At 38.3% G+C, this 27,067-nt stretch overlaps 1 protein-coding gene and 1 non-coding gene across 9 annotated transcripts; both read left to right on the top strand.

Annotated features, from left to right (window-relative positions):
- Positions 1–328: 328 nt before the first annotated feature.
- Positions 329–410, top strand: TRNAS-AGA (transfer RNA serine (anticodon AGA)). Its single transcript has one exon. It is a non-coding gene; the product is annotated as a tRNA-Ser (tRNA).
- A 336-nt stretch (positions 411–746) lies between these two features.
- CFAP418 (cilia and flagella associated protein 418) lies at positions 747–26,311 on the top strand. Of its 8 annotated transcripts, none has more exons than XM_074353216.1 (8): positions 747–1,033; positions 5,738–5,825; positions 11,528–11,592; positions 12,088–12,153; positions 14,444–14,485; positions 19,302–19,397; positions 23,718–23,737; positions 23,840–24,221. In XM_074353216.1, the coding sequence occupies exons 1-8, from the start codon at positions 876–878 to the stop codon at positions 24,073–24,075; spliced, it is 771 nt and encodes a 256-aa protein (XP_074209317.1). In that variant the 5' UTR covers positions 747–875; the 3' UTR covers positions 24,076–24,221. The 8 variants fall into 8 exon arrangements, with proteins under 8 accessions (XP_074209317.1, XP_045361397.2, XP_045361395.2 ...); XM_045505441.2 differs by having other exon boundaries at positions 23,718–23,802; positions 24,079–24,216; XM_045505439.2 differs by lacking the exon at positions 23,718–23,737 and having other exon boundaries at positions 24,079–26,311.
- The last annotated feature ends 756 nt before the right edge of the window (positions 26,312–27,067 follow it).

Below are 27,067 nucleotides of genomic sequence, written 5' to 3'. Positions count from 1 at the left end.
CCCCGGTTCCCTCCTGGAAATGGTTCCATCCCTCTGCAAACAGGTGTACATCAGTACTGGGCTTTCCTCCCTCTCTTCCTGTTTTCTGACTCTAACTTTAGCGATTTTATTCGAATTTCGTTTTTTACTGACGGGAAAAAAAAGGGGGTTGGATAGAATGTGCTCTAAGAGCCCTTCAAAAACCTAAAATTATTACTGTCATAACATTCAAATATTCTGACAGAACAGCTCTGTAATGTCTTCCTCGTGATCCAAACATACCTGTTACTGTAGCAGACATTTGTGTGCAGACTCTAGGCAGATCTCATGGCCAAAATTAACATGAGCAGTAGTCGTGGCCGAGTGGTTAAGGCGATGGACTAGAAATCCATTGGGGTCTCCCCGCGCAGGTTCGAATCCTGCCGACTACGAAACAATGAGCTTTTGCTACGAATTCTCCTTTTCATTCTGCAGGCTTCTCCACAGTTATTTAAGGAATTTATGAATGACTGGAATCTAACGGGGACCCCCCAACGGGACCGGAAAAGGAGTGAGTGAGGGACCTGGGAAGCCGTGTGATTGTGATTACCACCTAAGCCCAGCAGGGAGAGTTGGGACAAAACACGCCACACAATCTAGAGCGAAGGAAAAAAAAGGCAGCACGGCGTCGCGCAGGAAGGCACAGCTACGACCTCCGCTCCCCGGGGAAAACCGGGTTTCGCGGGGCCTCGCGAACCCACCACGTCCTCTCGCGCGAGCGCGTCAGCGCCGAAGCCTCGCGGAACGGCGCGCGCATGCGCGGGGGGGGAGGGCGCGCGCGCCGGGACCTAGCGTTGCCCCTGGAAACTACCCGGCGCTTCTACAACCAGAGTCGGGTAAGGACTTGACGATTGAAGATGGCGGAGGACCTGGACGAGCTCTTGGATGAGGTCGAGTCCAAATTTTGCAGTCCAGACCCACTGAGACTGGACATGGTCGAGCGGCCCAGAGGCGGCGGCGGCGGCGGCGTCCTGAGCAACGACCGGAACCGGGCCGAGGCGAAAGAGAATCTCAGGTTAACGGGCGGGAGGGGTGGGCTGCTCCGGTAAAGCCTGCTCCGGGCCCCAAAGCCACCCCTCCGTCGCTTTACCCAAAGAAACGTACCCCGGCCCGCGACGTCCAGTTCCTCTTCCTGTTAGGGCCCAGACCCTCAATTCCCCACTCCTGGGGTAGCTCACACTTCCACTCGCCTACCTGGAGGATCCTGGCATCTCTTCCCAGGGCCCGACTCCGCCCCGGGCAAGCCCCAGAGCCTGGCTCCGCCTCTGAGCGCCCGCGCGGCTTCACGCTGCCTTGTCTCTCACCCCGACAAACCCCAAGGAGTTCCGCTGGGTGAGGGGGGCTGCAGCTTGGGCCCTCGTGAGCCCCGAGGGCGTCACGGTGACCCTGGCCCCCGTCTGTCTGAGCCGTTATCATCCCCTTTTGGGGTGCCCGGACTAAGAACCTCATCCTGTTCCCCTGACCCCATCTTCCAGGCAGAGCAATCCTTGGCCTAATTGTTGGAGAAAAGATTCCATTTTATTGCATCATTAGTTAATTTTTTTTAATTCAGAGAATTGGATGAGATTAGCTTTATGATAAAAAGGGTTTAATTATTGACAACACTGTCTCTATTAATTCAGCCACCTTTCTTCTCCCCACGGCCCCAGCTAAGGGTCCCCGGGGAGGTCGCAGGCATCCAAATTGAAATGTGACGAATTTTCTTAAGCCTTGATTTTTAATCCAAAAAACTATCTTTCAAGTTTGTCAGTCATTTTTCTTATGTGTAATTATAAAATAATAGGACTTTCTTCTTTATCTCATTTCCCTTCAATCCAAAAAAAACAAAATTTTTGCCAGAATGAGTATCGTCCTTCAAAGTGATGGCTTGGGAGCCTCTGCGGTAACTCTTGCTTGAATCACTTGATAATGCTTGTGGCAGCTTTGGAACAACCCAAGAAAGTCATTCTTGTTCATTTATGGCTACATCTGTGGGTTTTGTTTTGTTTTGTGTATCTGTGATTTCCCAGAAGCATTACCCAACACCATTGCTACGCAGTTACTTCTGATGACATTTGCTTGTTTATAAAAATTCACCCTCAGAAGATAAAAACGTTGGAAAGAGTAAGGTTCAGAAACAGAAGTTCTGGAAGTTAGTTGAGTATTGGGCAGTGTTCTAAAAAAATAAATGTAGAGCCAGCTAAAATGACTGGGCTAATGCTCATTAGACTGTTTATGTAAATACCACTCTCATTAATTTGTGTATTATTGTCTTGTGTGCTGCAGGTGCCTTATGTACCCATTCCCAGCACATCTGTCCTCCCTGTCCCACAACGTTACCGGCAATTTCTTTTGGTCTTCTTATTCATTCCTTTGGGGGATGGAGAGAGTTTATCAAAGAGCCTTCCAGAGCCTGTTCATCTTAGGAGAACTGGTGCAGAGGAGCAGGATGTCTTGGAGCAGGCTGCTCAAAATGGAAAGGGTTACTAAGGTGGACAGATCCTCTCCAAGCACAGATCCTCTTACGCCTCTCTGCCTCTCTCCATAGCTTCTTGTTATACTACTGAAATCTATCCGTAATGCTTCTAGCACCCCCATGCCACCTTACTGCATCAGATTTTTCAATAATAAATTTATAAAAGCTGTAGCAAACCAGTACTGTTGTCATTCATGTGTTAAAACTTTTCATTTGTCAGTGTAGTTGTAAAGATAAATTATGCAAAAAGCAGCAACAAAGATCCTAAACCTAATAACAAATACAGTTCCTACCTGGTATATAATGTCAAACAAAAACATTAAAATTTTGTCCTGAGCCAAAGTTAATACATGAAAGTTAAGAACTACTTTATATTATGAATGTATTAAATAGGAGACGATCTGCCACTTGTATATTGATATAACTTATATCTCTTTTTCTTATAAGAGTTAAAATTCTGAAATTTTTGTCTCTTAAAATGGTATCTCTGCAAATAATAAAATAAATGACCATGCCACATCTGGATACCAGGGACAACTGCTAATATAAATGGTCAGAACGCATGCAATTTGATGAAGTGTACAAAATGATAAAGAGAATTATGCAATTCGTTTTTTTTTTTTAAAGCCTGATGTGGGTTGAACTGCAGTAAGAATAAAGTGGTTCAGGATGATACAGATAATATCCTAGATAATAAGCTATAAAATAGCCAACATTTATCGAGTCCTTCTGTATGCTAAGTGCCTTATATGTGTTATTTCATTTAATCTCCACAACCCTGTGAGGTGAATAATATTATTATCCTCATTTCACTGACCAAACCAAGACTTAGAAAAATAGTTGACTTGCCCAAGGTCATATTACCAAGTCCACCACGACATTGTACATCCACACCTAAGCTTTTATATATACCTTTCACATTTAATTGTGGGTTTCAAGTGTTTAGATTTATTTTACTTAGAGGGTATCTTTTATTTTTGACAGAAACTGTATTTTAAATCAAGATTCAATATAAGAAGCAAATTTAGGGAAGTAACCAGTAAATGTGTATTAACCTGTGATTAAGATTATTGTATTATAGCATAAAAAGACCAAAAAAAAAAATTACACTGTCCTTTAAAATTTGTATGCTTTCTCAACAAAATGATAACATTTTCCCTCCATTTCTATAGCAAAGCATAAGCAAGCAAAGGCATTATGAAATTGTGTGGTCTAAAAACAGACCAGAATCTTATGTCAGCTGGTAGCTGGATACCTAACAGTAGTGATTAGGTTGGTAAGATTTGAATGCATCTGATTCTCAAAATTATGAAATTGCATGAGAGGAGAACCCAGAGAGTACATCATGACAACCAGAGGAGAGAGTTTCTAGAGGCCATCTTTGCAAAATACTGTCATAAAAGAAATGGAAGGAATTGGTACCCAAATGTCAAGTGCTTCTGAAAGGTTAAAGAAGATTGGAACTAAGAAAGGCAATTGAATGTAGTGATTTGGGCAGTAGTCACTTGGAAGAAAGAGTTTCACTGGAGTAGAGGGATGTGAAGGCCAGAGGTAGAATATTACACCTGGAAGAAGTTTTAAATAGTTGTTTAGATCTCCTTTTTTTACATATAAAATGTCTGAGGTTCAGAGAAGTTACATTAATTTAAACTAGGTCAGTAGTTCTCAACTGGTGATGATTTTAGCACTCAAGGGGCATTTGGCAATGTCCTGATTTGTTTGATTGTCACAACTGGGGAAGGGTGTGCTATTGGCACCTAGTGGGTAGAAGTCTGGGATGCTGTAAAACATCCTACAGTGCAGAACAGCCCACTCCCTCTCCCTGCGACACACACACCAAAGAATTATCTGGCCGCAAATGTCGGTAGTTCCACAGTTGAGAAGCTCATTCAGGTCACCAGCTGACGCCAAATCCAGTACGCTTATAATGAAGTAGAAATAATGGATATAGACTACTCTTCGGTAGTGAGCGAGAGAGGGTGGCAGCTTCAAGAGTGTTTGGGCGGGGCGGTATTTCTTTGAAGAGGAAAGCATACTTAGCATACTTGTAAGTCAAGGGGAGAAACCAGTATAGAGTGGAAGATACTGAGAAAAAAACTTAGGGAAGAACTGAAGAGGTAAAACCTGGACATAGATGGAATCAGGCGTTCAGTATTAAGCAGCAGCCTCTGAATTTTCTTACATCAGGTTAAGTATCTTACTCTAAGCAGTATTGAAGGGCTGTAGTCCTGATGTAAAAGATTTCAGAGCAAATTTGTTTCTAGAAATAGAGTTAGATTGAAAAACCTGTCTTCTAAAACAAATCATTTAATGATCTAATGAAGCTGATGTACAGCATATGTAACATATAAACTCTAAAAAGATTTAATCTTGTTTAGTGTTAGGTGTATGGATTGCCCTAGATTTAATTCCAAGTCTCTCCTCCCACTATTTGTATGACCCTGGGCAAGTTTCTGAACCTCTCAGTCCCTTTTTATTCATCTGTGTAGTAAGTATTCAGTAATGTTAGCCATTAAATACAAATTCCATGCAGTAACAGTTTGTATCAGTAATCGTGTGATGGCTTTACCTGCAGAAGGTAAAGAGATAGTTGAGATACTCTGTCAAGCAGGTATCACTTTGTGTATGTGTGTGTGTGTATTGGTCATATGATTATATAAGCTTTGGCTCCTGTAGCAGAGAGATATGATTATTTGACTTAACGGTTGAACCCTTAAGGGGAAAATTAGATATATTAAAATTATCTTTGTTTATAATTGTCAGGTTGTACTTATAATTGTACATATTTTGTATTCTTTAAATAAGTAGTTGATGTAATTTAGAGAAGTACATGTCCAGCTTTCTCTTTAATACAATATATAGTTTTAAATGTTTCATTTAAAAAAAATTTTTTTGATATTTGGGGGGAGGTAATTAGATTTATTTATTTGTTTGTTTGTTTGTTTGTTTAGAGGAGGTACTGGGGATTGAAACCAAGACCTCGTGCATGCTGAGGATGTGCTCTACCACTTGGGCTATACCCTCCCCCCCCCAAATGTTTTATTTTAAATATGTAAAAGAACATATGTGAATTTGTACCTGATAAACTACATCTTTTTCTCAACAAACTTAGGCTATGTCCATAGCAGGAAAAAATTCACATCACATTTGTCCTCTTAGCAACTCTAATAATGGGCGTTACTTAATCAAAATTCTTCTGATACTGGCTGACTTTATCTGCACTTAAGCTTCAGCTGTTATCTTGTTTATTGTTTATTTTTTCAGATCAACAGAAGCATTTAAAAAAGAAGATGATCTTGACAGTCTTATTAATGAAATATTTGAAGAGCCCAACTTTGACAAAAAACACTTTGTAAGTCAAGTGTTATAAATGTACAGTAATGCTTTCCTTATTTCAAGACATGTTTAGAATAGTCTGAAAACTTACAGAATGCACAACTATCTATAGTCCTTTGATTTCTGAGAAATACAAAGGAAATTATTCCACTTAGATTTATAGGAGAAAAAATATTTAAAACTCTTAAGTGTATGTTTTGCTATTTATTTCTTAGCAATAATGAGAAATTAGAAAAGCTTTGGAAAAAAGTCAACTTACAGATGAAGCTGGCTACCTGTATTTATTCATAGACTCTGAGAATACTTTTCTAAAAGACTGAAAACAGCTTTCATTATAGGAATGTGCTCAGCATCGCAGATGCATTGCCATTGCTCTTCTCCCATGAACTAGTGAATAAGTTGGTAATATTTTAATTTTTTTAATGCTTATATATCTACATCAACTTTATAAAAGCTCATAAAATAACAGCTACCTATATATTTACTACTCATACTGAATGTATCTTAACATTTTGCCACATTTGCTCCTTGATTTTTTTTAAAGAAATAAAAATTATACTTTAAGAACTCTCCAAATCTTACTCTACTGCCTTCCTTCCCAGAGGTAACTATTATCCTTTCCATTCATACTTTTATAATTTTGTGTATATAACCATAAGCAATTTTAACTGACGTATCTGTTATCTAACGTCTGTTATCAAACTGCCAGAGTTTGTCTATCTACTTCCCTGCTGATAGACTTTTAGATTATGCTGAGTTGTTGCTCTTACAAACAGTGCTTCATGAGATAGCTTTACAAGTCCTTTTTTTTAACCCATGTACAAGAGTTTCTCTAGAATATATAAACCTAGGATGGGAATTACTAGGTTCTGAGGTGTGCTCATCTTCAACTTTCTACCCATTGCCAAAGTGTTTTCTAGAGTGTTTCACTTATATTCTTCCCACCAGCAGTGTATGAGAATTCATATACTTTAATTTTTACCAGTTTGGTGGGTGCAAAATTTATTTGTTAGATTTTGAGAAAAGAGACCAAATGGAAGTCTAAATTACAAGGACCACAAAGGAAAAAAATCTAACAAATAAATATAATACAGTGTACTGAAAATACCTAGGTAGTGGTGATGTTAAGGATATGGATATGGCCACTTATATTTTTGTCAGACTAAAAATCCAATGACCGGTATAGATCTTAAGGTCTGTATTTCTCAAAGCCAGAGAGGAGGAGAGTGAGAGAGATGAATGAAATACATGAGGGAGATTAAGAGGTACAAACTAAATGAGTCACAGTGATGAGATTTACAGCATGGGGAATATAGTCAATAATATTGTAATATATTTGTATGGTGACTAGACTTAATGTGGTCATTTTATAAGGTATGGAAATAGTGAATCACCATGTTGTACACCTGAAACTAACATGGTATTGTAGGTCAATTATACTTCAACTTTTGAAAAAAGAATCAAAAATAAAAACAAGTTAAAAATTCTGTATTTTGCTAAATTTAACATTTTCAATTCAGTGGAAGTAAATTAAAAAGCTAACGGCTGGGTTCCAGTCAAGATGGCAAGTAGTAGGACCATGAGCTAGCCTCTCCTCATGACTACAACAAAACTACGACTGACTGCTAAGCAACCATCGGGGAAAAAAAGACTAGAACCTGGCGAAAAAGATCCTCTTCAACTGGAAACATAATGAGGGAACCTCCGCAGGGCAGTAGGAGGGGCATGCTTGAGATATAATCGGGTCCCATATCCCCCAGGTGAGTGAACTGCAAGTTGAGGAATAATTAAGTCACAGAGACCCTCCTCTAGGAGTGAGAGCTCTGAGCCCCATGTCAGGCTCCGCAGCCCAGAGTTCTGGCATTGGGAGGAGGAGGAGACCCCAGGACATCTGGTTTTGAAGTCCAGTGGGGCTTAACTCCAGGAGCCCCTCAGGACTAGGGGAGACAGAGACTTCACTCTCTTGGGAAGTGCACGCAGAATTTTGTGTGCACCAGGTCCAAGAGCAGAGGCAGTGACTTCATAGGAACCTGCCCAAACCTGCCTGCTGGTTTTGGAAGGTCTCTTGGGGAGGTAGAGGGTGGCTGTGGCTCACACTGTGGACATAAAAGCTGGTGGTAGACATTCAGGGAATGTTCATCTGTAGCTTTCCTGGACGCTGACATCTTGCTTGGATCATTAGCACCAAGGCCTTGTCCCACCCAACAGCCTGTAGGCTTAAGTCCTGGGAAGCCTCAGGCCAAACAACATACTGGGTGAGGATGCAGCCCCACCTATCAGCAGACTTCCTGAGTCTATAGCCACCTCTAGACACTACCCACCAAAGGGCTAGGACCAAGCAGTGGGCAGGCACTAACTCCTCCTGCCAGGAAACCTACATAAGCCTCTAGGTCAGCCTCATCCACCAGGGGACAGATACCAGAAGTGAAAAAATAACAATCCTAAAGCTTGTGGAAGGAATCCTCAAACGCAGGCCAGACCCTACCCTGGGACCGACTGGACCCTGGCCCTTGGGTGACAAGAGGAGTGTACTGCTGGGACACATAGGACATCTCCCACAGAGGGCCTCTTCTCCAAGGTTGAGGAATATAACTAACCTACCTAAAAATACAAGTAGAAAGATAGGCAATATGAGGTGGCAGAGGAATATCTTCCAGGCCAAAGCATAAGATAAAATCCCAGAGGAAGAAATAAGTGATGGAAAAAATAGTCAATCTATCTGAGGAAGTTTAGAGTAATGATGGTGAAGATGTTCAGAGAACTCAGCAGGAGTATAGATACACAGAGGGAAATGAAGGTTGGAAAATATAAAGAATACCCAAACAGAGTTGAAGAATACAATTGCTGAAATGAATAATACACCAGAAGGAACCAAGATAGACTAAATGAGGCAGAGGAGTGGATCAGAGAGCTAGAAGACAGATTAGTGGAAATCACTACTGCAGAAATAGAAAAAAGAATGAAAAGAAATGAGGTTAGTTCAAGAGAACTCTGGGACGACATGAAGCACACTAATAGTCGCATTATAGGGGTCCAAGAAAAAGAAGAGAGAAAGGACCTGAGAAAATATTCTAAGAGATAATAGCTGAAGCTTCCCTAACTTGGGAAAGGAAATAGTCATCCACATCCAGTAAGCCCAGAGAGTTCCACATAGAATCAGTCCAAAGAGGAACACACAAAGGCATATAGTAATCAAATTGACAAAAATTAAGGATAAGGAGAAAATATTAAAGTCAGCAAGAGAAAAGCAACAAATAACATACAGGGAAATTCCCATAAGGTTATCAGCTGATTTTTCAGCATGAACTACAGACCAGAAGGGAGTGGCATGATATATTTAAAGTGAGGAAAGGGAAAACTTACAATCAAGGATACTCTATCCAGCAAGGCTCTCATTCAGATTTGATGGAGAAATCAAAAGCATCACAGATAAACAAAAACTAAAAGAATTCAGTACCACCAAACCAGCTTTACAACAAATGTTAAGGGAATTTCTCTAGCCATCAGACCACAAGAAAAGAGACCAAAAAGAATAAAGAGGAAAAAAAGAAGACTTAATAAAACAAACCCAAAACAGTTAACAAAACGGCAATAAAAAGATAGGTATCGATAATTACCTTAAATGTAAATGGATTAAATGCTTCAACCAAAACACATAGACTGAATGGATACAAAAATAAGACCCATATATATGCTGTCTATTAAGAAGATGTGGGGTGTATATGTGTGTATGTGTATATATGTATGTAATAATGGAATACTACTCAGCCATAAAAAAGAATAAAATAATGACATTTGCAGCAACATGAATGGACCTGGAGATTGTCATTCTAAGTGAGGTAAATGAGAAATACCACATGGTATCACTTATATGTGGAATCTAAAAAAAAAGGACACAAATGAACTTACCTATAAAACAGAAACAGACTCACAGACATAGAGAACAAACTTATGGTTACCAGGATGTAAAAGGAGTGGGAAGGAATAAGTTGGGAATTTGAAATTTGCACCTCTTGGGGAGCGATGGAAACATTAGCTATCTTGATTGTGAGTGGTTTCATTGGTGTATACATCTGTCAAAATTTATCAACTTGTACACCCGAAATATGTGTAGTTAACTGGACAGAAAACATACCATAATAAAAGTGTTTAAAAAAATAAGCTAATAGCTTAGTTGAATAATATGTCAACACAGTAGCAATGGTATTGAATACTCTGAACAGAATGCATCATAAATGCCAAATAACAATACTAAATAAAAAACTATATGATGTTCTTGTTATTCACTGATCATCTCAGCCATTCACTATTTAATAAGCACTACAGGGTGCGTGTCTGCGTGTGAGGCACTGTCTCTTCAGTTCAAGGCATTTCAGAAAGAAGGAAATACTTCTCTAATAGAAGTATTAGAGAAGAATACTAGATTGAAATTAAATACCTCTTATAATCGTGAAATAAACTTAATACGCTTCTTCTGTAACTCCCTTTTTGAAGGCATTTATCCAGTTTCCCAGACTACAAGGGAGAAAGCAATCCAAATAAACTTCTAGAGGAAAGCAGATCTACGTAAAACCTTGGTTGAGGGGAGGAAAAGAAGTGTCTGGGAACGGCCAGTCCTGGTCCTTGCCGGCCAGATTGTGCTCCTAAGAGTACTGCTCCCTTTCCTATTGCTTTCCCATTCTGCTGTATGTGTGGGTTTTTTTTAATTGAAGTAAAGTTGATTTACAGTATTATATTAGTTTAGGTTGTTGTGTTTCTTAGCCACTCTCAAACTCACACAGGAAAGCCCAAAAACCACAGCAGATGTCCCAGCGTGCCAGCTTTGAGTCATGAGCACGAGCCTAGAGGGGACATGGAACATGCTCCCAAAAACAGACTTACGCACATTATTATTTGTCAGATATGTGCCAAAATTCTTTCCAGTTCTGTTTAACATCAAAGAAAAGGGTAAAGAGAAATAGTAAAAAGAAGTATTTTTGCCTCCATTCAGTTTCCTCGCCTACTGGGTAAAATGAAGGCATGTTTCTGCATAGTTTAAATTGCCTTTTCTCCATCCCACTTCCTTTCCTTGGCGGTGGTCCTAGTATGTGGTTGGCTCGTGTTGTCTGATACCGTAGAGCAGTTAACACTTAATAAATGCTTGCTAACGATGATGTTAGGTAACTGTATAGGAACTACTGTATGGTTGTGCCTAGGTGGCTCTACATTTTCCTTGAAAGTCTAATGGTTGATACCATTCCATTTGATCAAAATTAATATTCCTGAAGTTATCCAGGAGTTTGGTTAGTTTATTTTTAGTTCAGGTGAGTACCATTCACAGCCTTTAAAAATAAGTCTGAGGTTTTTTTTCCCTTTTCAATTGAATTTTTCCAGGATGAAGTTTTAAATAGCAGATCCTTCATATTAAATCATTGAACTCCAGTATTAACTGAAAAGTTATAAAGTGACTCTAAATCTTACCATGCTAATAATGGCAATATATCAATTTTCTAGACTAAAAGTTAACATAGTAATTTGCAAATTCCTCAGGGAGGGCAACTTCCCTTTTGCCTTTAAAATGTTTTGATCATTGTTTTTATTTCAGAAATCTTAAAATGATAACAAAATTTTTAGTTAGGCCTTTTAAAAATATTCTTGTTATAAAATAAAGAATATTAGTTTTCATGTTACAGTTCTCTGAGTTACCTTTGGCCTTTTATTGTTTTGTTTTTTTAACAGAAATTAAAATCTAAATCTTCAGGTAACACATCTGTCAGAGCTTCCATCCGAGGTCTTGGTAAGAGGTAAGTTGGAATTGCTTTGGTGAATTATACACACTAGTGAGCGTGGTCTAGTAGATTTTGTTGCCGTTTAACAACATCAAACAACAAAGCAGGAGAAAGACCAATAGCAGTATTTTCAGTGTTCTTATGGTCTGTGACCCCTTAGTGTAAAGGAACTTGAATGAGAGGTTATTGCTATTGTAAATAATTTTCTGCAACGTAAAAAAAAAAAGTGTGAACAGTTTCTCAAAATTAATGTTCTGTTACATTCTTCAGTATTTACTTTGTCCCTTACACTATTTGGCAAACACATTTTTTGTGACTCATTTTAACTCCTTGAGTGTTCCTGAATTCTACAGGTTATGTCCAATAAAGCATTGATCCTGGAATAAATACATCTTCCTTGAAATAGCTGGCTTGCTCAGGAAAATATATAATTTCATTACAAGAATATAGAGTCAATGAGCCCAATTAACTTCTCAAGTTTCTTTTCTCCCCTCTGTTGAACGTGTCTAGTTGCAGCCCAGTGTACCTTGGTGGAAGCGCTGTTCCGTGTGGGATTGGAACAAATACTTCACAGAGGTGAGATGTCAGAACTACATTATACTTTCCTATTAGGTTTTTCCAAATTGATACCCTGTTAAAACATAATTCTTATCATCTTGGCATCAGTCTGTTGCATAAAGAAAGGTGTATTTTATTAGCCAATCTAAGAACACTTTACCAAAGTGGTTATTATTCTTCGGTGAAAGCTCTTGAAGGCTGTGACAGTGGGTATGTGTTGTTCATTGTGTTGACACTTTTCTAAGCTCCACTTGAAGTGCCTGGATCACTTCCATCCCAGCTTGGTTTCCAGAGGACACCAGGAGAGTGAGCTTCCACCTTGTCATTTTTCCTTCCGGGCAGTAGAAGGCAATGAGTCAGGCAGGTGACCAGTGCAGCCATGCGGCCACATGACGCGTTACCGCACTGCCTTGGCCAGTCAGCACGCAAGGCTGCTGGTCTTTAGGACCAGAGAGTTCTTAAGCATAGTCGCTTGATTTTACATATTTCAAAAGCAGAAACCCTCCTTTTGCTGTCACTTCCCCAACCCTCCTTTCACCCAGTATCTCCCTCAGTACCTCCTCTCAGGGCAGTCCTATGGTCCTGATGCCACCTACCCCAAGTGCATACCAGCCTCAGACTCCTAGCATATTCCATTCTCATTGTCATTAAGTGGGGAAAGAGATTGGTTTTAAACAAACCATTTTATTGTCCTGATACTTCTGACTCTATTTTTACAGAGGCCTACTTAAATAGATTATTATATTTTTGTCTAGTTATTTCTAAAACACTTTTTCATTTTCTGATTTTTTTAAATATTTTATCTATTATTATATTATTTAATTATTTCATTGGGGGGTGGTAATTAGGTTTGTTTACTTTTAGAGGAGGTAGTGGGGCTAGGACCTAGGACCTCACGCATGCTAAGCATGCAGCTCTACGACTGAGCTATACCCTCCCCCCATGGTAATTTTTTAAGAAAGAAGACTGAGCTATATGATTGGATGTTGACCACATTTCAGGAGAGACAGCTGTTGTATTGAATAATAGAAATGGGATCTAAAAAGACACAAACTGCCCTTAGAGACGAGTACAGCCTGGTTGCTGTCGGTCCCGGCTGACCTGTGTCAGCCCAGTCGGATTTGTCTCAGTCATTGCCAGACCACTCTGCCTCGAATCCAGGCTTGTCTCCAGTCACCCTTGAACTCCAGCAGCGGTCCCCCAGTTACCATCCACTTCCACCTTCTGTAGTCTCACCCACTTAGAGGTATTAAAGATAATACCCCTAATGTGTTATTTTGAGCACCCTCACCCCATTCAAACAGAAGGAAAATGAGAGTTGCCATCTGCCTCATATTAACTCTGAACTCATCGTTTAATGCTTCACCAGTTTATCCTTGTTCTTTCCCTTCTCTTAGTTCTTTGACCTGCAGTTAGACCTGGCTCAGATACACTGCTTCCACTACAGCCCTTGTTAGCCTTCTACTTCCCACTTGTATTTTTCTGCCTCTGAATATTTTTACATTTATTCCTTGTCTAGAATGGCACCCCTTTCTAATGCATGTCCCCACTGTCTTACCTCTTAATTCATTTACTGCAGATTCATTTTCTCATTCTATTTGAACTTCCTTTTTCTTTTATTTTTCTAATATTCACTGAATGCCCACTGTGTCATAAGGACTAGATGCAAAAAAAAGATAAAACAACTGACCAGTAGAGAAACTGATAAAGAAGCAAATGATTGTACCCAGGACATGAAAAGAAAAGGCTCTGATGACAGAATACGTAAGTTCGGATATTCACTCCGCCTCTTATCAGCTGTGAAGCCTTGAAGAGGGATATGATCTTATAAAACCTAAGTTTCCTCACCCATAAAAACTAAACATACTTTATGGAGCTATTGTAAGGGTTAAATGAAATAATACATTAAAATTATGCCTGTGTTGAAAAAGACAGCTGGCTACCGTTGGTACACTAGTTTATCATTATTCGTGGAAATTTCTCCTCTGTTAGCAATGCCTCACATGTTATACCTCAGCTGCAAGAATCCTGTATTCTACTTTTCCAGTTTATCTCAGGAAACACCTATGTGTTTACTAACAGGTGCCTTCTGATTTTAAAAATGGTCTTTAAGATAATATGTTCTGTTTTACTACCAAAGAGTGAATGTTAAGCTCTTCTTTTATACAGCATATTTTCGCACGTACTTTGATATAGTTCTAGCATGGAAGAGTCTTGTTGTAGATGGAATTGCAATATGTGTCCTATCATATAATATTGGTCCATGAGAATGCCAAAATCTGTCAAACCCCATTCCTACCTTCTGCAGAGACAAGAAGGGAAAACACATGGAATTTGCATATATGCACAGGTAAATGTTCACAGTTCTTTTCTTCTTCACCCGTCACAAGGATACTAGTCATCACCTATCCTCTTCATGGTAAAGATCAGCACCCACAGAAAGATAAACACATATATGTTCATGTGCATGTAAAATACTGTATGTGTGAAGTACTTCATACTACCCAGAGCGTATGTATATGTGTATGTATATTGGTTCACCAGCTTCACAGGAAAAAACAAGATGCAGATAGAGCAAGAATTTTTAAGCCCATGTTACTTATAATTGAGGAAATCGAGGTCCTAGTGTTAAATTCATCAATCACACACTAATTAACCATGTGCATGCTAAGTCCTAGGTTTTGAGTGAACACATAAATAGACACTTCCCTCCCCTCAGTGAGCTTTCAGTATAGATGAGGAGAAAGACTTTAATTCCACAAATAACTATTTAATTTCCACAGAATATGTAATGTGAAGGGCAAGTACAGGATACTATAAGCATAGATAGTTGGCATCCTAACCAATATGAAGGGTTAGGGAATGCTTTCCTAAGCAAATAACACTTAATCAGATTATGATATGACAAATGAAGAGGAATTAAGCAGAGAGGAGACCACTGGAGCCGGAGGACATACCATGTTAGATGACCCCTGAGCTCAAAGGAGCCAGGGTGTTGGAGGAGCAGAGAGCAGCCAGGTGAGCTGGAGTATAGTGATGGGGAAGGAGTGGCTCCCGATGGGGCTGAAGAGGTAGTCAAGGGACATTTGGTTTGGAGTCCCTTGGAGACTTTTAGAAAAAGTATGTTCTATATGCAGTGGAAGACAATGGGTTGGCTTTTTTTTTTTTAAGCAAATAGGGGTGACAAAATCCTATTTGTGTTTCTAAAGAAGGCCATTTTGCTTCCTGAATAGAACATAGATTGGAAATTTGAGGGGCAAAACAGGAGAGAACACAGGCAGACCAGTCAACAGGTGGTAGTTACCAGTGGTCCAGGAAAGAGTCGACGATGGCAGCTGTGACCTGAGTGGTGGCAGCAACTGTAGGGAAAAGGTGTGACACTTGGGATATTTAGAATACAAGATTTACAAAATTCAGTGATTAAATGGCTGCTGGAGGTAAGAGAGAAAGTTGTCAAGAATGACTCCCAAGTGATGTGCCTTGCCCAAGTCAAGGACTCTAGTGTGTAACTTGAGTCCTAGTCCATTGTGCTTTCTAGTTTACCAATTTGCAGATCATGTAACGTATATAAGAGGGAAGGATCTTAGCTGCTTTTGCTGTTGTAACTACTGTTATTTTCCAACTGCCCAAACCGCCAGACTCCCTAGTGCGCTGTGTAGATCTGACAGGGTTTAACTGAGAACCACGGAGTCTGTGTAGAAGACTGTATTGGGCTGTACTCTGGGCATTCCCACCATAAACATCTTTAAAACAGTAAAGATTTTTTACTACTATCCGGATAAAAAGACAAAGCTGTTGGTGACACCTTCATGTTTGTATTTTCTCCACATTTTAGAGGAAAGTTCTGACTTTCATGGTAATCATGATTTTATATTAGGTATATTTTTAATATATATTTTATAGAAGAAAAAATTATTTAAGCCCTGAAAATAAGTACTGATTTACATGCCCAGGCATAAAGGAAATTGAGTCTGTCCTGCTATTTTCATGTGTTATATTTGTTTGATTCCTGAATAAAGCTCTGTTTCGAGAGTAATCCCGAATGATTTTAGACGTAAGGATTTGAGTCTTTTACCCATTTTGTGGAAAGGAGAAAGTAGTAGCAGGAAGCTTGGTAGCGTTAAAAAGGTACAGATAAAACCAAGGCATTGTTTTCAAGCCAAGTTGAATTTTACTCTCCTAATTATTTTTTAAACTACTTGCAAGACTGGATTATTCCATAGACTGGTACTAATTATGATCTAATAGAGTGAATCGTAGCAGCAGAATGATTTCTTAGCTGCAAGTCAGTTTTATTTTTCTCAAAGGACAGTGTTTGTAGGAAAATGTGGTAGTGTGAATGGATTTGAATAAACTACTAAATTTTAAGTTAAATTAAAAAGCTGTATTTAACATTATGGTTGAAATTTTACACATACAAAATGTCAGGAAATTCTAAATTATAGTTCCCACCACAGCAGTAATTCAGCCAAATTGCACATATGTATTAAGGCATTAAAGTTAACACCCTGTGCAATCATGTAATAAACTACATATGCATAAGAAAGCAAGTTATGGCAGCTTTGGGAACCATCATTGTACATTTCCTGACTTGTACATTCAAAATCCAAGTTCAAGTGTGTACATATGTAATTGTGTTGAATTTTCGTATGTACAAATACAACTTCATAAATTGCTAACAGTTTAAAAGAAAATATGGAATTGCTTAGGAAACTTGTATAGATTTTAGATGTTTAGTTATTGTGATTAATATTTTTAGAAATATAAAGCATTTATCCTTAAACTTTCAGGCTAGTATATTTGCAATTTCAAAGTTAATGTAGCTGAATTTTAGAGAGAAATAAGAGAAAAAAATCTAATGATGGGTTTTATTTTTTAATTGCAGAAGTATTATATGCTTATTGAAAAAAATTAAAACAAAAGTGAAAAATGTTTAAGGAGGAAGATCATACTCTCCTTCCCTCCTCTGCATTCCCACCCCTCCTGAGGTGGCTAGTGTTAACCACGTGGCATTTACCTTCCGTATTTTTTTCCATGTTCTTACAAACTTAAAAACACCTATACAGGAAATTGTTTTCAATAGTTGTTACTACTAAGAATAGGATCATACTACATATATTATTGTGTATCTGCTTTGTGCACCTCTAGGTCAGTAGATAAATCTAATTAACTCTCTTTATCAACTGCTTCATATTCCATGGTTTAAATACACTGCATGTTTTTCGGTCTTTTTCCTTTTTGATAGCTATCCAGGTGGTCTCATGTTTTTTGCCCCTTCAACAATACTACAGTAGAAATTCTTGAGAGGTATGCCTATATTATGGTGCTTTTATTTGTATGTAATAGATTCCCCACACTGGGCTTCCTAGTGCAGCAGCTAGGTGCAATTATAATTTTAAAATAATGCCAAGATTTTTCCCAAAAGATTATAGCAGTTCACATGCCTACCAGACATGTCTGAGAGCGCTAACTGTTGCCAAGTTAATTGGTTTAAATACATATTTCATGGTTGCTTTAAATTTTAATTCTTTAGTAATATTTTAACCTCCTAACAAATGCTTTGTGCCAGGCACTATTATAAGCGCTTTATCAATATTAACTCAGTTGGCTCCTTATAATAATCCTGTGAGGTGTGTAAGTTATTATTATCCCCATTTTACAGATAAGGATAATGAGCCACAGAACAGTTAAATGACTTAACTATAGTTACACAGCTAGTGAATAGTGGAATCAGCGTTTGAACCTAGCCTGTCTCATCTGTGCTCCTAACTGCTAATCTGTGCTGCCTGTAGTAGTAAGACTGAGTATGTTTTTAGGGTTTTTTCTTTGTTGTCATTGGTAAGCACTCTCTCTTTTAAGTATTTGACCATGTGTTGAAAATGTTTTCTTTCACCCTATTACTGATCTATTCACTTTGTTTTTGGTATCTTAAAAACTTATTTCCTTTTAATTTTTAGATGATCAAATGTATGTATGTTAATAATAGCTTTTAAATACTTCGAACAATGGAGATTTCTTTAAAGTAAGTCATGGTTATTATACAAATCAAATTGTTTCCAGCAGCAGTTCATAACTTACTCTATACTGTCATTTTACTCCTAAAGTTACTATGTAGCATGTGAATCTTGAGATTGGCATTTCAATTCCTCAGGGAGTCACTGAGTACCTGTCATGTGCCGAGTATGTTCTAGAAGCCCTGCCCTCTCTCCTCAGCAGCATTATGCTCTTCACAGCATCTTTGCCATCAACATACAAACATGCTCTTTTTCCTTCCTTCTTAAATATAACCTCCCCTAACCCTACTTCCCTCCATTTAAAGAAACTGCTTAGGTGAACTTTCTCAGTGAGGCCTTTAAAATTACAACCCACTTCCTCCCAGTGCTTCTGATTTTATTCACTCTACTTTTTATTTCACTTGAAGCATTTTTTACCTTCTAACATACTATATCATTTAGTTATTATGTGTATTGTTTGTTTCTTCTCTCATTAGAATCTAAGTTCTGTGAGGACAGACTCTCACCAGCACATAGTAGGCTTTCAGTAAATATTTTTTAAATGAGTGAATGAATACATGTATGCCAAGTAGTAGGGAAACAGAAACAAACAAGATACTATCCCAGCACTTAAGTGGCTTATGGGAGAAACAGATTCATTTCAGTAAAATATAGCAAATTCTAATAGAGGCGTCCTGAGAATTTCATTAGGAAGGGAAGCATTTAAGAAAGTTGGCTTAAGTGAATATCTCCCTCAGACACAATTTGAAAACCATTGAAAAATGTATTTGACTATACATTCACATTTTCAAATAAAAATTAAGGGCTAAAAATTAGGAAACTATGTATTTCATGCATTTGGGGCTCCCAAAATCTGTGCCCCAAAAAAGATCTACACATCCATTTTTTTTTTATGTCTAAATATACATGTATGCATATATGTATCAGTGTGCAAGATCTTAGTTAAATACGTAGGTTTATGCAGAAATTTAACCTGAAAGTTCAAATAGATCATCTGTCCTTTACTGTAAAAATTTATAGTCAGATTCATCTTTGCTTTCCTTTGGTTTCCTCAGTAACCTGTAATACGCGGTGTATTCTGTGAGTAAATCAGCATGTTCCCATGTGTAATCACCAGTGATTTCTAACGCACAGGGCTTTTTCTCTGACCAGAGCGTGTGACCGCTTGCGCTGTGTAGCCTGCGACTTCTGGGTAGTAAGCTACGATGACCACAGGTGGGACAGATCATGCGATTACCTGTTTTTCAGGTATGTTTCTAAAGAACTTCAGTCTGTGAAAAAAAATGTACTTGTTACAACTTTGTATTTCTTAGTGAGCTATAATGTCTCTTGCTGGACTTGGCCAGATTCTGTGGTCTCCATCTCTCTGCTGTCAGCCTGGTTAAGGATGTGTTACTTCTGGGCAAAGTACAGAGTAGCCTTCTCACTGATTTTCCTGCCTACAGTCTCTTCTTTCAGGCCACCCTTCCCTTGCTGGGAATTAAAGCATAACTCTGAGTATGCCATTCTCCTGCCCAAAACCTTTCTGCTAACAGAACGATGTCCAAACTCCTTAGCATGGCATTCAAGACCCTCCAAGATCCAGTCCACATCTACCTGCCAGCCAGCTTTGTCTGGTCTGTCTACCTTTGCAAGGTTTTAGCTATGCCAAAGCAGTCAGTGCTCCCCTTCCCTATGACTTTGTGCAAACTCTCCACCTCTCGGGGTACCTTCCCACCATTTTATCTCCCTAAACCTTACCTGTCCCTAGGGGACAATGCATTGCGCATCTTCCATGATTCCCTTACCACTGTCTCAACCTGGAAGTGGACTCATCCTTTCCCGTGTGTCCACAGCACCTGTACCTATGACAGCACTTACTGTAACAGAAGGCTGAAAACCTTAGGTTGCTATGTGTCTGCCTCCCTCCTTGTGGCTGGGATACTGTCTTACTCATATTTTTGTAATTTGTACATTGTAGACGTTCAGTGAACACCTAACGTTTTTAAGCTATGAAAATACATTTGAACTATACATTCACACTTTCAAATAAAAATTAAGGGCTAAAAATTAGTGAAGTACATATATCATGCATTTTGGGCCCCCCAAATCTGTACCTAAAAAAAGACTATTTTCAGATACAACTAATCAGAATTATTGCAGCACTCTTCAATAACATAAAGAAAAGGGTGAGAGGCTTTCTTCACACCTCTTCTGGAAGCCTCACGTAAATCTAGTTCCCTCTACTGTTAATATAAAAGTTTTTCAACTTTTCACATTAACTGCTCTGAAAAATCTTATGAAAACTTTAAGTCCTCTCCACACACACAGAAAAATTCAAATATGCAAATACATAGAAAAATTACAATTTGAGTGGTTTCAAAGACCCCAACACAAATAAAACCTATTACAGTCCCAAAATCCCAGATCAGGAGCTCCTAGTCTCTGGGTTTGTGTTAGCCCACTTTTTAATCCTGTAGTGGGAAAAGTTAACTTTTAATTTCAGGTCTATTTTGCCTTTTCTGACTTCTCTAAACCCTCTGCTATATATTTTCTTCTGTTTAATCTAATGAGTGATCAATAACCACATATGCCACCAAGATGAAACATCAATTTTTGTAAAACTAGTACAAGATGATAGAATGCATACCCCATCAAAACTGTGGTGAGCACAGGCGTGAAGTGAGCTTATTGGTGATTCAGTTGGTACGTGAGGTACCTCAGTGTTACCAAGAACATCGGTTGGTTTGCTCTAGGTCGATAGCAGCCCGGTCTAAAAAAATACATACTTTCAGATAAAATAATGAGAACTAGAATATTTAATACACTATTAAAAATAAGTCACAGTATTTATTGTTACTTGTTTTACACACTATACTGAAGACAGTATTAATAACAGTGAGTAATTATTTAAGTCAGTAGAAAATACCATCTCGGGGCCTGTGATGCTTAGGAGTATTTGGGGGGAGAGAATGGAACCAGCAAAAAGGCTGTCGTTCACCATCAGGATAGAAATCATTGATGTGATTTTTTGTAGAGTTTATTAGCATTTTTTTTCAAATCAGACACTATTTAGTACATAGTCTGTGGCATTGTTAGGTACTGGGCTCACAAGATGAAAAGGACCCAATATCTGCTCTCAACTAACGCACAGCTCTGAGAAGCAGGGCCATCCTGTTAAGCTGTGATCAGTGTGGAGGAGGAGTAAGGACCACGGGACAAGGCGGAGCCACCTCACCCTGAGGTGGCAGGGGAGGCCGGTCTTCAAGAGTGAACAGGAGTCTGCCTGGCAAACCAGATGGACACTGGTATTCTTTTAGGAGCTATTTTCAAAGGCACAGGTGAAACCACATGGCATGTTTGGCAACCTAACAGGCAGTTTGGACTGTGTGAAGTTTTGGATACAAGAGAGGAACTTGGCAAGAGGTGAAGTAAGAGAGAAAAATCAAAAAGAGCAGAGCCAAGGAAGCAGTACTGAGGAGTTTGGACTTGATTCTTCAGGCAGTGGGTGACCATCGAAGGTTTTTAATGGGGAGAGATCTGAATAGTTGCATTTTTTAGAAGATTACTGACTACTTATGGGAACCAGTCCAGTTTAGAATCATGGGAATTGGTGAAGGGTTGCAACCCAGTGGGAAAGAAAGAAAGATCTGAATTACAGCAGTGAGGAAGGTAGACAGGAGTAAATGTGTTTGAGAGAGATTTTAGAGGCAGTCCTGAATGGAAGCTGAGTGACATGTATCACCCAAGATAATCCTGGACTTCTGTCTTAATTTACAAAGATGGGCCATGATACTGTCCTAGATGGAATTTAAGAACAGATTTGAAGGAAGAGTCTGTGTTCATTATGGGAGCTGTTGAACCTGTGGCTCCGAAGCTCAGGTAGGAAATATAATCTGGAAAATGGTAGTTGAAGCCATGAAACTGGATGATAACCCAGGAAGGTGACTTGGAAGCCTGTCGGTGAATGCAGAGTTAAAGGACCACTTAGTTAAGATAGGAGATGCTTTGATGTTTATATTGTGGGGGGTAAGGAAGACATGGGAAGGGGAGGTTATGTGAGTAACAAGGTCCTAGAGGCTTTGGGTCCAGAGTGCTGAAGGAAAGTGAGGCTTGGTTAGGAGGAGGAGGGCCTCCTCTGTGCCTGGGTGGAAGGAGGTCAGATACTGATGTCATGTGTTCAGGAGGAGAGCTAGGAAATGGAAGCCTTTTCATATCGCATGGCCTGATTTTGTGAATGAAGATGTGATCTGCTTGAAAGTAAAGAAATAGAGGGGAGTTGCAACACTTGAGAAGGGTGGGGAGGGAATAATCGCTGGGGAAACCAGAAGTAGGTGGTGACCTAAGGCAAGTTAAAAGGTTTGCAGAGTTATCATTGAATGCCCAGCAAAACGTGGGAGCTGTTTGTTTTTCGTGGTGCCAGTCTGCACACTGATTATACAGTGAAACCCTTTTTAGAAGTTTGTTTTATTGTTCTTATCTTACAGTTGAGAGCAGTAAGTGAATACTAGCTTTGACAAGTTCTAGAATTTTCTAAAAGAAGTACAAGCTATACTTGACTATCCTTTCATAATAGCTAAGTAAAATGCTCTTATTTTCCTGTTAAATCATGTGTTTCCTTTATGGGAAATAATGAAATTTTCTTTCTGAGCTTTTAAGATATGTACTACTTGAAATGTATTCATTAGTTCCTTGGCTATTCTTGATTTTTATTCCTAAAATCTCTAGGATTCAATCAAGCGTCAGATATTAAGTTTGTCAAAATATATTGCAGACTGAATAAAGTACACTCCTTCTTTTAACCATTTAGTTTCCATTAAACACAATTAGTTTTGTTTGGCTTTTTTCTTTCTGATAAAACTTACTCAGTTATTCCCCTATCTCACTGTAACCTTAGCTAAGTCACGTAGCTGGTCAAAGTTTCTATTCCTGAAGTCACAGTTGGCCTGCAAAATCTCTCAGGTTTTGTTAGGTTCTAATCTTCTAAATTGTGCCTGAATTTTGTGCAACAATAAATGTGGTGCCCATTTGGCCACCAGAGGGCACTTTGCGTCCTGCCTTCTATTGCAGTGACATCAACAAGTAACAGATAGCGCTGTATTTCTTTTTTTTTTTTTTTTTTTTTTTTTTTTTTTTTTTTACAATTTACACTGTATTTCATCATTTCCCTATGTGTTCTTCTTCATCAATTCACTTTGAATTTTTTCATTTTTCTTTTGCCATGGAATATTTACACAAATTCAGTTATCATGAATATTATAATTGATTTTTAATTAATTAAACTTAAATTAACTTCTGTAGTCTTCTTTTATAATAGCATCAGTCAGATGGTTATCTTTTTTATGCTGTTCCTGCCCGTTGATTTAATTATGTTAACGTTATTGACATTTATTTCAGGCTAGGCATTTATTTTGTTTCTGATAGTGTAAGTAAATAAGCAGATCACTGTAATGAATGAGATACAGTGTGAATTCAACACATAGAAATAACAGGCACTTTAACTCTATTAATGAAAATTTTCTATAGTTGATCCACCAGAAGCCTGTTATCTTTATGCCTCTTACATGCCCTCCATTTGGCACATTGCAGGCTTTTAAAACATGGCCCAGGTGAGTATATGAGGTAGGAGATGAAGCCACCACTCGTGCTGTGTCATCTCTGATGGGACAGATCGGTAAGTCTTCAGCTCTTCATGTCATTGTGTTCTACAGGAGCCTTAATAAACAGACCCAGAGGACCACCATTTAAAATACTGAATACCAAGGAAGTACCCTCAGAAAGAGAACACCGAAGTATATCTTCTATTTTTTGTGTGAGGGCACCAGGTAGTTTAGTGTTCAGATGTTGTAAAGATAGGAAAATAAAGCAATTAGAACTTCGTTTTTGTTTTTTTAAGTCATTAAGCACTGAACAAAGGCACTATGCTGAAACCTTCTTGTTTTACTAATAGGAACAATATGCCAGAATTCCACAAATTAAAAACAAAGTTGGTAAAGAAGAAAGGAACACGGGCATATGCCTGCCAGTGTAGCTGGAGAACTATTGAGGACCTGACTGACCTTCAGACTGATCATCAGCTTCGTTGGGTTTGTGGTAAACACTGAGAATACAGACTCTTCACATTCAGACAGACGCGTCCATGAGAGCAGTCTCCATTAATCATGCAGTATTTGGGTAAAGGTGCACAGCCACATCATGCCCTTGGTAACAGACAGGGAATTTCATTTAATGGCTGTACGGCTTTTCAAAGACCAGATGGACTTGGGAAGATAATGTGCTTTAACATTTTGGAATTATTTCTTGTTGCTATATGGACATTTCACTTAGTAAGTAAGATAACACATTATCCAAGTACTTTGCTAGCCTATCTCCTGTTAAATAGAAGTTTAATTGTGGAGTTTCATACATAGCCATTCAGTAGCCACTGCAGTATTCCTGACCACTAATACACTTAGCATAGACGTTCCTCGTCTATAGCAGTTAAAGGGGATAAAGCCGGCTCATGCAGGGAGGCCCTGGAGGGGTGTGTACATCACCTCCTCCGGTCACATCTGCAGTTATCAAAGGTCATAACTTAGGTATGTCAGAGACCGTGTGGTCAGTGGCTAATTGAAGGGTTTTGAGAGTATAGGTACATTGTAAATGAAAACACTGCCTATATCTGATCTTACTTCACCAGTTCAGAGTGGTACTATGCATAATAATATGTATATATTACCAGTTTTAGCTTATTTCTCCTTTTGTTCATTTAGATATCAAAAGTTAATTTAGTTTGCTATTTTAGCAGATATTTATATATAAGAAAAATTTGACACACCTAAAATCACAAGGAAAAGTTCTAATACAGACAGGTCACTGTTGGATTTTCCAAGTACATTCTTTAATGCCCTAAAACTCCATCAAATAAAGTGAACAGCAAGTAAGATATTTTCTCAGTCAGCCTGTGCATTTTTCTGGTAGGATCAGGCTGATACACTATTAGGGGAGTGCATGAAAAGAGAAATAAAGCAAAGCTGAACCAACAGGTAGCCTGCTGGGCTCCTTCTTTGATGTCACCACGACTTGAGGAACCCTGCAATAGCAGCACACTCGGAAAATCAATTGCCTCAAAACTACCAGCTCTCAGCCCCATCAGGAGATTCTCGGGGCTTTCCAGTCTTCCAATCTGCCAGAAGCTCTTTACCACATGTGTCTCATGTGGTTCAGATGTGTGACAGAAGGCTTGCTGAAAGGGGGTAATTGAAGCGAAGTTATGATCTGCTTAGTCTTATGCTGAATCTGTTCCAGCCATTTTACTTAAACAAAGAAAGATCTGGTCATTAGAATCCTCCTACCCATGACACATTTGCATAGCCAGTTAAGTCTAGAATTCCAACAGACAGGTCTCATTGTGGCAGAAGCTCATATTTTTGTATTAAGAATATGTTTACAGACCTTAACTTTCAATAAAAATTTTTTACTCCCTAAAATTTTATTTCATCTGTAATTGTATCAGGAACATAGGGGAATTTGGATTGAAGTCACCCATTTCAAAAATCAGCAGAGCAACAAGATCCACACATTGAGAACCTCATGGAATTTGGCACATTTAATCATAATGGTGATTTTTTTTTTTAGTTTAAATGAGCAAATTTACTAAATTATGGATTTGAAATATTTTCCTCTTTTATTATTTCATCATAATTATCCTGTAACTTGTATGTGTTGTCCATGATTGGCATTCCATAACAGGATAATTATAATAATTCCCCAATGTCAGAAATGTATAAATGAGTTCACATTTTGTTGGCAATTTACTTTATAAGCTTTTGAATATTGTCCAATTTTTAATCTAAAATGTAGAAAGAATACTATTTCTATACAAATGGATAAACTTTATTACCAGTTGAATTTAAGCCAAAATGCAACTATTTTAGTATCAATGTAGAAGAAAAGTATAGTTGCTAATCAACTATAATTTTAAAATGCAAAATCTGTACAACTTTTGGAACATTTTGTTGATTTGTTTTCAATATTTATCATTTCTACCTTTAGCAAGTATCTATTTTTTATCAAGCCAGGTAGCTATTTAATTTGAACTGTATTGTACTCAGGCCCTTACCTTGCCTAGAAGTGAATAAATAATAGTTTTACTCTGTATATAGTTACTTTGTTTAATAATAAAATACTCATATGGGGATTAATTTGAAATAATTTTTGGTAATTTGTTTTATTTTTTAACATCTTTATTATGGTATGATTCGTGTACAGTAAACTGCACATATTTGAGATGAAGAATTCGATGAGTTTTGATAGATGTATACACCAGTGAAACCACCAACACAATCAAGAGAGCTAACATTTCCATCACTCCCCAAGAGGTGCAGATTCTCAATTTACCCTCTTCTACCCCTTTACCGCCACCATAAATTTGTGCTCTATGTTTGTGTGTTTCTGTTTTGTAAGTACGTTCATTTGTCTCGGTTTTTTTAGATTCCACAGATAAGCAGTATCTTATGGTATTTTTCTTTCTCTTTCTGCTTTACTTCACTTAGAATGACCATCTTCAGGTCCATCCATGTTGCTGCAAATGGCATTATTCTATTCTTTTTTATAGCTGAGTAGTATTCCATTGTGTATATACACCACATCTTCTTTATCTGTCAGTGGACATTTGGGTTATTACCATGTCTTGGCTATTGTACATTAATGCTGCTGTGAGTACATTGGAATACATGTGTCTTTTTGAATTATATTTTCCTCCAGGTATATGCCCAGGAGTGGGATTGCTGGATCATATGGTAAGTCTATTTTTAGTTTTACATCCATACTGTCCTCCAAGCTAGAAAGAGAAAGAAAAATACCATGTGATATTACTTATATGAAGAATCTTTTTTTAAAAAAAGTCACAAATGAACTTATCTACAAAAAGATTCACAGACATAGAGAACAGATTTATG

The sequence above is a fragment of the Camelus bactrianus genome, chromosome 25 (genome assembly GCF_048773025.1).
Source record: "Camelus bactrianus isolate YW-2024 breed Bactrian camel chromosome 25, ASM4877302v1, whole genome shotgun sequence".
Lineage (NCBI taxonomy): Eukaryota > Metazoa > Chordata > Mammalia > Artiodactyla > Camelidae > Camelus > Camelus bactrianus.
Note: the sequence above shows the minus strand (reverse complement) of the source record. Positions and strands in the feature narration are given on the sequence as shown.

Bases quoted from the DNA above. Each gene is read 5' to 3' on its own strand.
- CFAP418 (XM_074353216.1), top strand. From the start codon at position 876: ATGGCGGAGGACCTGGACGAGCTCTTGGATGAGGTCGAGTCCAAATTT. The intron at 11,593-12,087 runs GTAAGTTGGAAT...GAACGTGTCTAG, and splicing joins ATCCGAGGTCTTGGTAAGAG to TTGCAGCCCAGTGTACCTTG. The intron at 23,738-23,839 runs GTGAGTATATGA...TGTGTTCTACAG, and splicing joins GCTTTTAAAACATGGCCCAG to GAGCCTTAATAAACAGACCC.